General features: G+C 47.3%; 1 protein-coding gene across 7 annotated transcripts in view; it reads left to right on the forward strand.

Moving 5' to 3' along the window:
- The window catches only part of LOC118519826 (GON-4-like protein), a 67324-nt gene that overhangs the window by 39687 nt on the left and 14110 nt on the right, over positions 1 to 13527 (forward strand). For 6 of the 7 annotated variants that reach the window (XM_078078553.1, XM_078078552.1, XM_036067485.2 and 3 more), the window contains 7 exons: positions 1184 to 1285; positions 6343 to 6383; positions 6971 to 7074; positions 9655 to 9853; positions 10333 to 10419; positions 11396 to 11564; positions 12832 to 12976. In XM_078078553.1, coding sequence (XP_077934679.1) covers positions 1184 to 1285; positions 6343 to 6383; positions 6971 to 7074; positions 9655 to 9853; positions 10333 to 10419; positions 11396 to 11564; positions 12832 to 12976 — 847 coding nt within the window. The remainder of the gene's footprint in view (positions 1 to 1183; positions 1286 to 6342; positions 6384 to 6970; positions 7075 to 9654; positions 9854 to 10332; positions 10420 to 11395; positions 11565 to 12831; positions 12977 to 13527) is intronic. The other variant, XM_078078554.1, reaches the window with a different exon arrangement.

Genomic DNA, 13527 nt, shown 5'->3' on the forward strand with positions numbered 1-13527 from the left:
TTTTTTCCATGAAAGGAATCATACTGTACGTATTGTTCTGCATCTGCAACTTGCTTCTTTCACTTAACAATAGAATTCAGACAATTTTCCACTGTAACACATAGAGACTACCTCTCCCGTTTAATGGCTACATAGTAGTAAGGAATTTAGTTATTTCCATGTGGCAGAATTTTTTTTTTTTTAAGATTTTTATTTATTTGAGAGAGTGAGAGAGCGAGCACAGGCAGAGGGAGAGGCAGAGGGAGAAGCAGACTCCCCGCCAGGCGAGGCGCCTGATGTGTGGCTCGATCCCAGGACCCTGGGATCATGACCCGAGTCGAAGGCAGAACCTAACTGGCTGAGCCACCCAGATGTCCCTGTTTTTTGTTCTAATTCAGCTCCTTGGTTGTACTAGCCCCCTTCCAAGTTCTCAGGTGCCGCCTGTTGCCAGGAGCTGCCATGACCGTGCCAGGCACACGCAGGACATTTCCATCAGCACAGAATGTTCTCTAGACAGCACTTACCTAAAGTTGTGCTGAAACTTGATAATATAAATCACCTGGTAATGTAACAGCTCTGTCGTCCAGTGACTCCTGCACAGTCTTTATCTAGGAATCAGAGCACGACATTAGAGGAACACCCGTTTCTTCTGTGCCCTAACATAACAAATGTTTATTCTTTTTGTATATTTCTAGTTATTTCTGAGTCTTGTTGTAGGGCTATAACTTCTCATACTGAGGATTATTATGTGTGTTTCTGTTGTGTTGTACTTGGTCCCGCACATTCCCGTTTTACACGTATGTACCGTTCTGTCCTGAGGCGTCAGAGGTAGAGTCACTCCCTAGTCGCTGGGAATTAGGGTCATCTTCTTTCACCATCAGTGCCTTTGTGTACCTAGTTTTACAAGAGTGTTATTTTCATGAGGTGCACTAGTGGGATTACTGAGATAAATTATGTGTTCAGTTTTCTGGCTTTTGCTGCATTTTGGCAGATTTAAGTCTTTTTGGAAGGGAGGAAAGAACTTGGCTTTCTGGAGAGACTAGGTGGGATGTGTCAGCTATGGGAAATGAGCTGTGCAACACACTCGGGAGAAAAAGAAGTTATTTAAAAACTTTATTGGAACAGATTCTTAGGGTGCTGAAAATTTTCATCAGTGATAGGAGTTCAGAGTGGGGAATAAGTGTCTGAAGTATTTTTTTCCTAGATGAGGCCGATGACGATGACGATCCAGAATATAACTTCCTGGAAGACCTTGATGAACCCGACACAGAGGATTTCCGCACTGACCGGGCCGTGAGGATCACCAGTGAGTCTGTTTACTAGGAGTCCGGCTCTTCACTGCTCCGCAGCTGCCTTTGTTTACTTTGTAGATTTTGGAGGGTGGAGTTTGCAGCCCATTCAAGTTGAGACATTTAAGCTTGTACCCATTTATTTCTGTAACTCTTTAAATTTACGTATGTATTTAGGAAGCCTGTGAGTCATTCACTTACACATCCCACAGTTCTGCCCTGAGTCCAGTATCTGGTGGGGGTCGTACCTACGATACCAAAATAAATAAGGCGTGGCCTGCACCCCGTAGGACCTCAGCTCAAGTAGGGGATACAAACACGCAAAGTTACAATACAAAGTGATAGGTGCTATAATGGCTTGTATGTAAGGTTCCCAGTGGCCTAAAAGAGGGTGTAGTCTCCTAGTGGATGGTGCACAGTAGGGTGGGTGGGCTGGGGAAGGACTCACATGATGAGATGTTTTATCTCAGTTTTGAAGGAGGAATAAGAAATTTTGGGGGGCACCTGGGTGGCTCAGTTGTTACGCGTCTGCCTTCGGCTCGGGTCATGATCCCAGGGTCCTGGGATCGAGCCCCGCATCGGGCTCCCTGCTCAGCGGGGAGCCTGCTTCTCCCTCTCCCTCTCCCCCTGCTTGTGTTCCCTCTTTCACTGTCTCTCTGTCAAATAAATAAATAAAATCTTAAAAAAAAAAAAAAAAAAAAAATTTTGGGTGAGGGGCACCTGGCTGGCTCAGTGGTAGACTGTGTGACTCTTGATCTTGGGGTTGTGAGTTCGAGCCCCACGTTGGGTGTAGAGACTACTTAAAAATAAAATCTTTGAAAAAGAAAGAAATTCTGGGTAAATGAAGACGGGTGGATATTGCAAATAGGTAGAAGAGTTCCCACCGACCACGGACGTGTGGAGGAACAGTACTGCGCTTGGAAAATGGTGAGTTGCTTGGTTATGGAGTTGTGAGTGTGCGGTGGTAGAAAAGGTAAGCAGTGTTCAGATCCTGGAGAATCGTGAATTTGGGTTTTGATCTGTCAAAAGGAGAGCTTAGAGATTTTGACAGGAAATCAGTAGGAACTGATGTGGATTTTAGAAATACTACTTTGATTTAACACCAAGTTAATGTATTAATTTGATGGGTAAAGAGAGCAAGATTGGAGGCCTGGAAAACAGTTCAGTGACTTGACTTGCTCGAGTTATTTGTTTAGAGAATTACTTCATTGGCTCTGTTGCCAAAGATAGAAAACATATATTTCAGAAAGTATTGATTTTTTATTTTTTAAAGATTTTATTTATCCATCTGAGACAGAGAGCACGTGCATGAGCAGGGGAGAGGGGCAGAGGGAGAGGGACAAGCAGAGCAGGGAACCTGATGCAGGACTCGATCCCAGGACCCTGAGATCGTGACCTGAGCTGAAGGCAGATGCTTGACGACTGAGCCACCAGGTGCCCCAGAAAGTATTGATTCTTATTGAGTGTGTGTGTGACCCTGGCCTGGACTAGTATACACAACATGGTGAAGGTGGGATGTTGGCTCTTGACCGGGTTATGGAGAAAGCTTTATGAGCATCCAGACACACTTATTATTACCTACCTAAATAATGCAGCTATCTGTGCAGAGAGAATTATGGAAACATCCTTTAGGACTTTCGTTCCAGTTTGTTGCTTTATTTCCTCTTTGATCTTGTTTTTGGGATTAGAATGCCATTTCCTTTGTGAAGATCTTCCCTTATTTGCTATGTTAGGACAATTAAGGTTAGAGTAATCAAAGTGTAGGATGAAAAGGCTTGAGGTGTGGACTGTGGAGGGTCTAGGAAAGTATGAGAAAAACCAAGGAAGTCTAGTCAGAAACCAAGGGAAGATTCTTTGAAGGAGCATCTGGTCACCGATGCTGGTAATCAAGGGTCTCTACTGGAAGCGGGAGGTAGATTTCGTTTGGGCTTGGCTCCTGGCCTCGCGTACGGAGTGCACTTGCCTTCCTTGTCTGTCTGTCTGTCTCTTTCTCCATGTTACAGATCGTTTCTCAGGAAGACCCTCCCCAGTTAGCATGGTTCTTGCTTTGCACTCCACACCAGTTGATGTGCTCCTTCTAGTGCTTGCCTCTCTCCCGGTTGCTCGGGCCCTGTCCGTCTTCTCCTCTGGCCTGTGAGCTTCTTGGGGAGTTGGTGCTGTTTGCGGTCCTAGGCCTGGATTTGGCCAAATAGTGACCTTTTCTGGGGTGCCTGAATGAAGGGCCATCCTTTCTTGTCATAGGGTTCTGTGATCATACGTAAAAACTGGGATGGAATTCCAGTTTTGTTCCTACCTCTTGTCCTCTTGTGTCTGATGTTACCATATTATCCCTATGAGAGGACTTTTCCTTACGTGGATGACAAAAATTTAAAAATAAAAATAGGCATAGAAACTCAGAGTTTGGAAGGCTTCCTGTGGCCATGTATTTTCCTCCCACTTGAGTTTGTCTGCAGCTTCTCTGTGTCTGGGTGACCCCCAGTGCTCATCAGTCCTGAAGACGGCATGTCCCCATCTTGAGCACCTCCTCAACCAACATTTTCCTTACTGAACCTCCGTATACCTGTTACATTCCTGTTTGTCCTTTGTTGCTAGAAAATGTAATTTACTCCCAAGCTTGCATAGTAAAAGATGTTCCTTTTCCTACGTCTTTTCTTTGCCGTGCCAAATATACTAAGTTTCTTCAGTTCTCCAAATGCAGTAGTCCCCAGACCTCTCGTTATCCCAGCCACCGTTCTCTGGATTCTGGCCTTTATTTTTTTACTTAAATTTTTTTAAGTAGGCTCCATGCCCAGTGTGGAACCCAGTGTAGGGCTTGAATTCACGACCCTGAGATCAAGACTTGAGCTGATATCAAGAGTCGGTCACCTAACCTACTGAGCCACCCAGGAGCCCCTGGCCTTTATTTTTTTTATAAGCTTTTCTCCCCTTATATTTTTTAATGGAACTTCTAAAATTCATAGAAAAGTTGAAAGCATTGTACACTGAACACCCACATACCCACCACCTAGTTTCTGTAAGTAACTTTTAATATATTTGCTTTGTCATGCAGCTGTTCATCCATCTCTGTCCATATGTGAATCTGTGTGGGTTTTTCTCATGCATTTCAGAGTGGGTTGTAGATAGCAGCATACTTCATTCCTAAACATTTTAGCCTAAGCATATCATTCATTCAGGCTCAGTATTTATCTACAATTTCTCTTTTTAGGTAAATTTATGCACAATGTATTGCACACATTTTTTTTTTTTAAAGATTTTATTTATTTATTTGAGAGAGTGAGAATGAGAGAGAGAGAGATCATGAGGGGGGGAGGGCCAGAGGGAGAAGCAGACTCCCCGCCGAGCAGGGAGTCCGATGCGGGACTCGATCCAGGAACCCCAGGATCATGACCTGAGCCGAAGGCGGTCGCTTAACCAACTGAGCCACCCAGGTGCCCCTATTGCACACATTTTTAGTGTACCATTCAGTGAATTCGTGCTTCCACCTGTGTAACCAAACCCCTATGGGAATATGGAACTGTCACTCCAGAAAGCTCCCTCAGGCCCCTTCTGAATCATTCCCCTCACCATCCTCCCTGAGGCAACCGCTGTTCTGGTTTTTTTTTTCTGTAACAGATTAGATTTGCCTGTGTTAGAACTTCATGTAAATGGAATCATAAAGTGTGTGCTCTCTTGTATAAAGCTTCTTTCAGCATGAAGTTTTTGAGATTCATCTGTATTGACACGTATCACTACTTTTTCCTCTTTTATTGCTGAGTGGGATTCCATTGTATAAACATACCAGTTTATCTTTTTTAAATCTATTCCCAGGTCTTGATGGAAACCTGGGTTTTTCTACTTTTTGCCTATCTTGAATGAAGCTGCTCTGAACTTTCTTGTGCAAACCTTTCCTGGACAAATGTTTCATTTCTCTTGGGTCAGCTGTCGAGGACAGGAATCACTGGTCAGAGGGGAGATGTATGCTTAGTTTTACAAGAAAGTGGCAGATTTTTTCCAAAGTGGATTTCTATTTTACCTTCTCATCAGAATTTCATTTGCTCCACATCTTCACCAGCATTTCGATTTTTAGCTTTTTAATGCCCTCGTAGGAAGGGCTTTTGCAGAAAAGATCACAGATACGTCTGGATCCTCTGGACGTGGTCTGAGACTCTACGCTGGTTCTGTGACAGGCTTGCTTTCATGGATACTTGTGCTGTTTTGGAGTAGCTGTGTCAGATTGAACTTGAGGTCAGCCAAAACATTCAGATCTTTTTCAGATATTTTTGAGCCATTTCATGTTTTTGTGTACTTGAGAAACTGATTTTTAGAATTCCTAAATGTAAGACTTTAAACTTGTCCCATTAAGTTTCATCCAATTAATTTGAGAAAACATGGAATTTTGAATCTGTCATCAGTTGGTCTAGCAATCCCTTTCAACTTTATATGATTTACAGATTTGGTAAGTGTGTTTTCTGGGTCTTCTAGGTCATTGATGGAGTTGCTTTGTAGTTCGGGTACAAAGACAGGGCCCTGGAGACTTCTCTCGTGACTCCGTTCAGTAGGCTAGGCCGGTAAACTATGAATTATCCTTATTGTGAAATCATCTGGCTCACATTTCCTGCATGTCTCCCCATTGGAACTTTACCTTCTAGAGAGTGAGACTGTTAGTTTTTTCTTTCTGTTTTTTTTTTTGTTTTGTTTTGTTTTAGAAAAGGGGGTTGCTGGTAAAGGGGGCAGAGGGAGAGGAGAGAGAGAATCTTAAGCAGACTCCATGCCTGGTGCAAAGCCCAATGTGGGGCTCGATCTCACGACCCTGAGATCATGACCCAAGCCAAAATCAAGAGTCAGATACTTAACCGACTGAGCCACCCAGGTGCCCTGTGAGACTGAGAGCTCTGCCATGTGCCCCCCAGCATCTAGAACAGGGCTTGAGGCATAGTTGGGAGTCAGTAAATGTGTTTGAATGAACAGATGACAGGTAGATGTGAGGGTTTTGTCAGATGTCTTGCTGGAAACAAGACACGGTGTCTCTGTGCAATTCCCGCCTGTGGGAACTGAGACCGACCTGGACCAACAATGCCGTTTGGCTTCTTTTCAGAGAAGGAGGTGAATGAGCTGATGGAGGAACTGTTTGAAACTGTGAGTAACGACGCGAAGTCGGGGCTCGGGACGCTGGGCAGCTCCTCCAGCGTGCTCTGTCCTCTGCTCCCAGGCCCATCCCTCCACAAGGCTGGTGTGGCCAAGCCACTTCACCTTTCAACCCCCTTGGGAGTGGGTGTTGTGGGAGGGGAATTTGGCTCACTGATACATTTTGATTGTCCATATGTAGGTTATTCTTAGTAAAATGTTCCTTGTAAACTTTGGATGGCCTCCCCAACCATCATTCCGTGCATCCGTAAAGATTGCAAATTAGTTTTTGGATTATTCTGGGCACAGATAGTTACCTTTCTCATAAACTTGTCTCTTGGAAGATATTTCTGATCATTCTGAGCTATCTGTGCTGTGTGTACCATTGCAAGTGGCTGATTGAGAGACTTTGTTCCTGGCATAATAGCCGTGTGCAGGACTGCGGGTGCCCTGACGTGAGAAAGGTCTTGAGGGAGCTCTTTCTGGGTGCCAGCATTGTTGGCGCCCTGTAGACTGTGGTCTTCGCTTTCCCTTCTCACTGCTGGGGGGCTTCCACACACCCCTTCCCCAGGATCACCCTCCTTCCCCTGTGCCCTCAGTTCCAAGATGAGATGGGACTCTCCAACGTGGAAGATGATGGCCCAGAGGAGGAGGATCGCGTGGCTGAACCCCGGCCTAGCTTCAACACCCCTCAAGCCCTGCGGTAGGCTAGCCAAGGACGCCGAGGTGCCAAATGGAGGGAACGTGTGTGTCCAGACACTCCCGTTGACAGTTCCCCGTCGCTCAGTGCCCGTGGTCGCTGGTGGAGGGTCTCCGGGGATGAGTCTCCTCGTCGTGGGGCAGTGCAGCGGCAGACCAGGCTGCGTCTGTTTGGGAAGGGAGAGAAAGCAGTAGCTGGTGTCCGTAGCAGCTTCTCCAGATGAGTGGTGCTGGAGAGGTGTGAGGACTCTGGGGCCAGCCACAGAGACCACCCCTTTCATAAGAGCCTGTGTGTCCCTTTGTTCTCCTTCTTGGCCATTAGCATCGGGTAGATGTTAGCGAAAGTTTGTCGGTCACCTTGGTGATGACTGAGCGGCCGTGAAGCATCTTTGGTCTGAGGGAGAAGTACCGCCCTCTGCACACGAAGCTGGCACTTCTGTTCTCCACCCACAGAGTGGAGGCTTTAAGTTTTGTGGGATGGGTTTGTGTAATTCATGTATATTTTAATGAACTGTTACCCATTCTGAGCAGCAGCATACGTGCGTGGTGAGGTGACCGGCTAGCTAGCAGTCAGGGGGTGGAGCAGAGCAAAGCTGAGAGACCTGCAGCCTCCGTTAGTCCTGTGTTTTCACAGCCTGACCTAACCGGAGAGCTTGGGAGCCACCTGAAAGCCAGGCCTTCAGGGAACGTGCAATTCAGTAGAAAAGACAAGATACCCTACCATTGCATAATAGCCGGGAATATAGTTCATGGTCCATTATAATAAACACCATAATGTAACCACAACAGAATTTCGGGATCCCCCACCCCCATTTTATTTTGTTTTGGCTTTATTGAAGTATAATTGACAAGTTGTAAGACATCGAAAGTGATTTGGTGCAGGTAAGCATTGTGAACGGGTCCCCACCTCGAGTTAGTTAATAACACTGTGGCCTTGCATACTTACTTTTTGGGGGGAAACATTTTCAGGATTTCTGAGTCTTTATTTGACCCACTTACTGCAAGCCATAGTTCATAGTTCATCTGATCTATAAACATATTTCGGTTCCACTAATAATCTCTGTGTATGAATTCTTTACATTTGGGGTTTATAGAACTGCTTTAAAGTCCTGGTTGAAGATGAGCTGTCTCTGGCACTCGCTCGGTTCATCTGCCCGGGCTGCAGCTGCTTCCCATTCAGCTAAAATTGCAAACCTGGTTTAGTCTTTGACTAAGATACGGGGAAAGTGAGCCATCTGTGTCCCTCTTGCCAACCAGCTAAGTAATATTTCATAAAACCAGGGGCAGGCTATTTGTGCTTTGTCTACCTTTTCCATGTGTTTTTCTGTTGTCCTGCTAGGAGCACAGATAATGGAGAGTTTTCTGTTCTCAGTAAACATTGTACAGAGGACTGTCCTTGTCTTTAGGTTTTTACCCTGTGCCTGCCTGCCCACACTCACAGTAAATACTGCAAAAGGACACAGAGTCTTTATCTGTAGAGGCTATAGAAAAGTTACCATTTAACCGTCGTTACAGTATAGAGGATTTCATGAAATAGGATATCCTGCTGGCCATACCTGCTTGAGCTGGTCTCATCGTGATTGCACAGGGTATCAGCTCACCCTTAATCCCTTGAGTGTCCCGCTCTGCCCCAGGACTAGGCTGTGAGCTGGCTACGTGGATGCTTGCTTTGGCGCCAGCCAGTCTCTCTCTGGAGGCAGGGGTGGGCGGGCGGGTTAGACAGCTGAGAGGAGGGATGTGGGGGAGCTGCCAGAGGATGTATTCACGGTGGGAGCCAGCTTCTCACTGGCCTTCCCAGCTGTCCTGTGTTTCAGTGTATCCGCTTCTTGCTTCCTACTAGGTCTTTGACCTCTTAAGAAAGGAAGGCAGGGCAGCCTAAGTGGATGGGAGTGGCAGGAGGGCAGAAGCTGGACCTGGGGTGGGGTCATAAGTGGATTAGGGAACAAATGCTGGACTTGGAGAAGATTCTGTATCACCTTTGGGTTCCAGGGTAATGTGGTGTCAGTAGGACCCGAGGATGATGAGTTCTTCCCGTTGGCTCTTTGACTACTTTGTTATCCAGGCATTTCTCTGCTCCTAGAGTTTTGTTTAGTTTCTCCTTCATTTGTGTATTACTCCTAAGACTGGTTGTAGAAGAATGGGGGGGACAGCGCAATTCAGAACTACCTCATGTGGATTTATGCGAACAACTTAGGGAAAGATGTGGATAGGCTAGGAGTTTGTTGGCTAGAGTGGGATGTGGGGATTAGCAGAAGATGGAGGTGTCCAGACTCTTAGCCCACGTCAGGAGGGGTCAGATGCGTTGCTCGCCTGGGGAGGTGTCCAGATCCGGCCGTCTCCCCGCCGGCCGTCTCCCCACGCCGTCTCCCCACCGGCCGTCTCCCCTACCGGCCGTCTCCCCCACCGGCCGTCTCCCCCACCGGCCGTCTCCCCCACCGGCCGTCTCCCCCACCGGCCGTCTCCCCACCGGCCGTCTCCCCCACCGGCCGTCTCCCCACCGGCCGTCTCCCCCACCGGCCGTCTCCCCACCGGCCGTCTCCCCCACCGGCCGTCTCCCCACCGGCCGTCTCCCCACCGCGCACAGGTTTGAGGAGCCGCTGGCCAACTTGCTGAATGAGCAGCACCGCACAGTGAAGGAGCAGCTTGAGCACCTGAAGATGAAGAAGTCCTCGGGCAGACAGCAGCAGGAGGTGGAGAGGGTGAAGCCCCAGGCCGAGAAGGTTCCTCAGACGCTCACTCTAGACCCGGCACAGCGGAGCCGCCTCCAGCAGCAGGTGCAGCAGGTGAGCCTCGTCCCGGGCCGGACTGGAGGCCAAGGGCTAGCAGTGGTCTGGACACCACAGCCCGGTACCTTGAGGCCACTGAACTCACAGGGCCACAGGATCTTCACATCACTGAGGGCGTTGAAAGGGCATCACGTGGGTATCCTTACGGGCAGGCAAGAATGCAGATGCACGTAACGACCCTCATACTCCAAGGTTACACATTTCAGTCTTCCGTGAACCATTCTGAATTTAACAGCCTCACTTGCTGAAGTTCTAATTTCAGTCCCTCTGGTTTGAGGTTAAACTTCCTCTGGTTCTGTCATTTTGCTCAAGGGGAACAGATCTGAGAAATTCACACCAAGATATGGTGCCAATCTCGTAGTCTCTTTGGAAAGCAAAACGTGTGGTAACGTTGCAGACATCTTGCTAAGGTCTTCTGGGTTCCGGAAATGACAACACCGTAACGTGTCACCGTGTTATTTTCTTTCCCTTCCCAGCATGTTCAGCTCTTGACGCAAATTCACCTTCTCGCCTCCTCCAACCCCAACCTCAGCTCAGAGGCCAGTACCACCAGGATATTTCTTGTAAGGTTCCAAGTATCCTTCACTCTAAAGATGTTGGTATCCGTTAGCTTGGGGGGTCACTTCTCCCAGATGGTCACCCAACACCAGCTGCATTTACTCTCTGTCCTGGGTGTCCTGGCTGCCATCCCTACGGCTTCCTACCTATGCTGAGAGCGCATCAGCCTCTGACCCCACGCAGGACCAGAGTGCAGCCAGTTTCCTTAAGACATTTCTCTGACTTTTCTGTTGGGTCGTCTTCCTCATCTTTTTTTTTTTTTTAGAGATTTTATTTATTTATTTATTTACTTATTTACTTATTTATTTGTGTGAGAGAGAGAGAGAGCACAAGTAGGGAGAGCGGCAGGCAGAGGGAGAAGCAGACTCCCCGCTGAGCAGGGAGCCTGATGCGGGGCTCGATCCGAGGACCCCAAGATCATGACCTGAGCCGAAGGCAGATGCTTCACTGACTGAGCCCCCCAGGAGCTCCTCCTCTTCCTCATCTTTAGACCCACCCTGACTTCTTGGGTTTTTGGTACTTCTGTTCTTTTTATTGAATTCATTATCCATTCATTAGGCTCAACATTAGTATTTTATGTATACAATTAATCTCGGTCATGACATTTTTAAGTATTTTGGAGGAAGGGCTTTTAATTTTGAAATTTTCTAGGTGTTATTAAGAGAAACCGAAAGACAAAAAATTTTAATTGTTCTTACTTTTGAGAACCTTTATTCTGACTGGGGAGCTAGACCATCCATCCAGAAGGCTGAGGAATAAAACAAGAACAGATGAGTGTATCATAAACACAATCTTTAAATATCTGAGGACTCAGCAAAAGAGTAGTCTTAATGGAGTCATGTTAATTATGGAGGACTTTATGATGATTTTTATCTGTTTCTGTCCTCTAGCAGGAAGGACAGATTTTCCCTCGGAGGCTAGTGAGGGCTGCTGGTATTAAGTTTCTGGGGCTGAGGTCTCCTTTGTGCTCTGTCTCCCCAGAAAGAGCTGGGCACCTTCGCTCAGAGCTCTGTTGCGCTCCACCAGTCCATTCCCGGCTTTCAGACCTTGTTCCAGCCCTGCAACCTGCTGGGGGCAATGCAGCTCGTTGAAGACTTCAACACGCACGTCAGCATCGACTGGAGTCCTCGCAAAACTGTCAAGAAGACTGGTAGGGGACCCATGTCTGCTTCTGCTTTTTGCTTGCATTGAGTTATCTTGAACCTCCCTTCCCAGGAGACAGGACAGGGGACATCTATAATGTCGTCCTTGGTACCCACTGTCTACGTTCCAGGAGGTCATGATAGTGTTTGGGCTTCTGTGAGGGCTGGGCGATGGACAGGACGGGGCGGGGGGCAGGGCTGGGTTGTGGTCCTCGGCAGATGTGAGGGCGGGAAGCAGTGGGAGCAAGGTCATTGGGGTCTGGGGAAGATGAAAGGCCAGTGGTTGAAGTTGGTTCGTGGTCAGGTTTTTATTCTCTGCTTCGTTAAGATACTTTTATTTCCCTTCATGATTGCAGTGGTATCTCCATTTTGAATGAAATGTTGATTTGGGAGTTAGGTACAAATTAGAAATGTACATTTGCCATGTTCAGTATTTTAAAGATTTGTGCAGGTTTGCTTTCTGCCATGCATTTTTTAGTAATTTTTGAGAACACATTTGCTATTCCCTTAAACTGAGTAATTGCTTCTGATTAGTTTCATGGTTTAGCAGATGAGTTGTGGTTTGAAATCCCTCTTAGCATTAGATTGAATTATAGTTGAATTCAGGTGCATTATGTTACAGACACCGATCTCAAACGACTTTCTTAGCTCTCTGATGGTAATGAAAACCTAACATCATGGCCTGGTAATAGATTACACATACAGTGTCCCGTGTTTTTCTTCTGGGGATACAAAAATACCATTTTTGGAAGGAGAACTATGGATATAGTGGTGCTTTCCATGTCTGGAAAGGCAGACGTGCCTGGAACGAGAGGCTTAGGCAGCAAGGCAGAAATGAGTGAGACTGAAGTGCCTTGTTCCTTTTATGGTTTTTGTTCCCAACCCCAGGAGGAATCTGGGAGGACTTGCTGGAAGTTAAGTAAGAATCAAATCAGATAAAATCTGGAATACCAGATTGGTGAGAGAGATGAAAGGAGTTGGCATCTTACCCTGGAAGAAAGGTCCCTCCCTTGCAAGGCCTTTGGGGGCGGGGGGAGGCGGCGGCAGCGTTTGGGTGTGCGCCGTGTGCCCCGGGTGGCTCGCCCGTTACGAGTATCTGTGCCGCTGAGGGGACAGCGAGCGTGTCTGCGTTTGGTGGCACCGAGGATGCTGGGAACTTCTGCGGGAGGGGAGGTGGGGACACCCCCAGGTAGGGGCAGCTCTAGCTAAATGCAGGCTTGCATTCAGAAGCTTTTGTTCTGGGATTTCATTTACCACAGAATTGTTTCCTCACAGCAGACGAATTTCCCTGTTTGCCAAAACAAGTGGCTTGGATCCTGGCCACAAGCAAGGTTTTCATGTACCCGGAGCTACTTCCGGTGTGTTCTCTGAAGGCGAAGAACCCCCAGGATAAGATTTTCTTCACCAAGGCCGAGGACAAGTAAGGGTTTGCCGCGGGGAGCAGAGGCCCCGAGGGCGCCGGGGAGAAGGCCTGGCTCTTCTCTTGAGGAGCTGGGGGCAGGCAGGCGCGCGTTAGCCGGCTTGGACGCGGGGGGCCGGAAGCCGAGCCCGGGTGCTGGGCGCAGCTCTGCGGCGGGTTTGCTCGAGCCCGGACACTGCTCTTTTTGGGGAACAATGTGCACTCTTTGGAAACATTTTAACTTGTTTTCTGTTTTTTATTTATTGTAAAAACCAATCATAGTACTTTTAGAGGCAATTTTTCGAAGGAAAAAAATTTTTATCCATCATCCTAACCACCCCATGACAATGATTTTTTTTTTTTTTTTAAGTAACCTCTGCGCCCAACATGGGGCTCGAACTCACGGCCCCAAGATTGAGAATCAGATGGTCTACTGACTGAGCCAGCGAGGCATCCCCAATGATTTTTCATATAATTATTGGCAATTTAAGTATAATTTTGTTTTGCCTTTTTTGACCTAACACCTTGAAGTTGTTTTTCTGTGCTCTCTGCTGGAGCACTGGCCTTCCTGT

The sequence above is a fragment of the Halichoerus grypus genome, chromosome 7 (genome assembly GCF_964656455.1).
Source record: "Halichoerus grypus chromosome 7, mHalGry1.hap1.1, whole genome shotgun sequence".
Lineage (NCBI taxonomy): Eukaryota > Metazoa > Chordata > Mammalia > Carnivora > Phocidae > Halichoerus > Halichoerus grypus.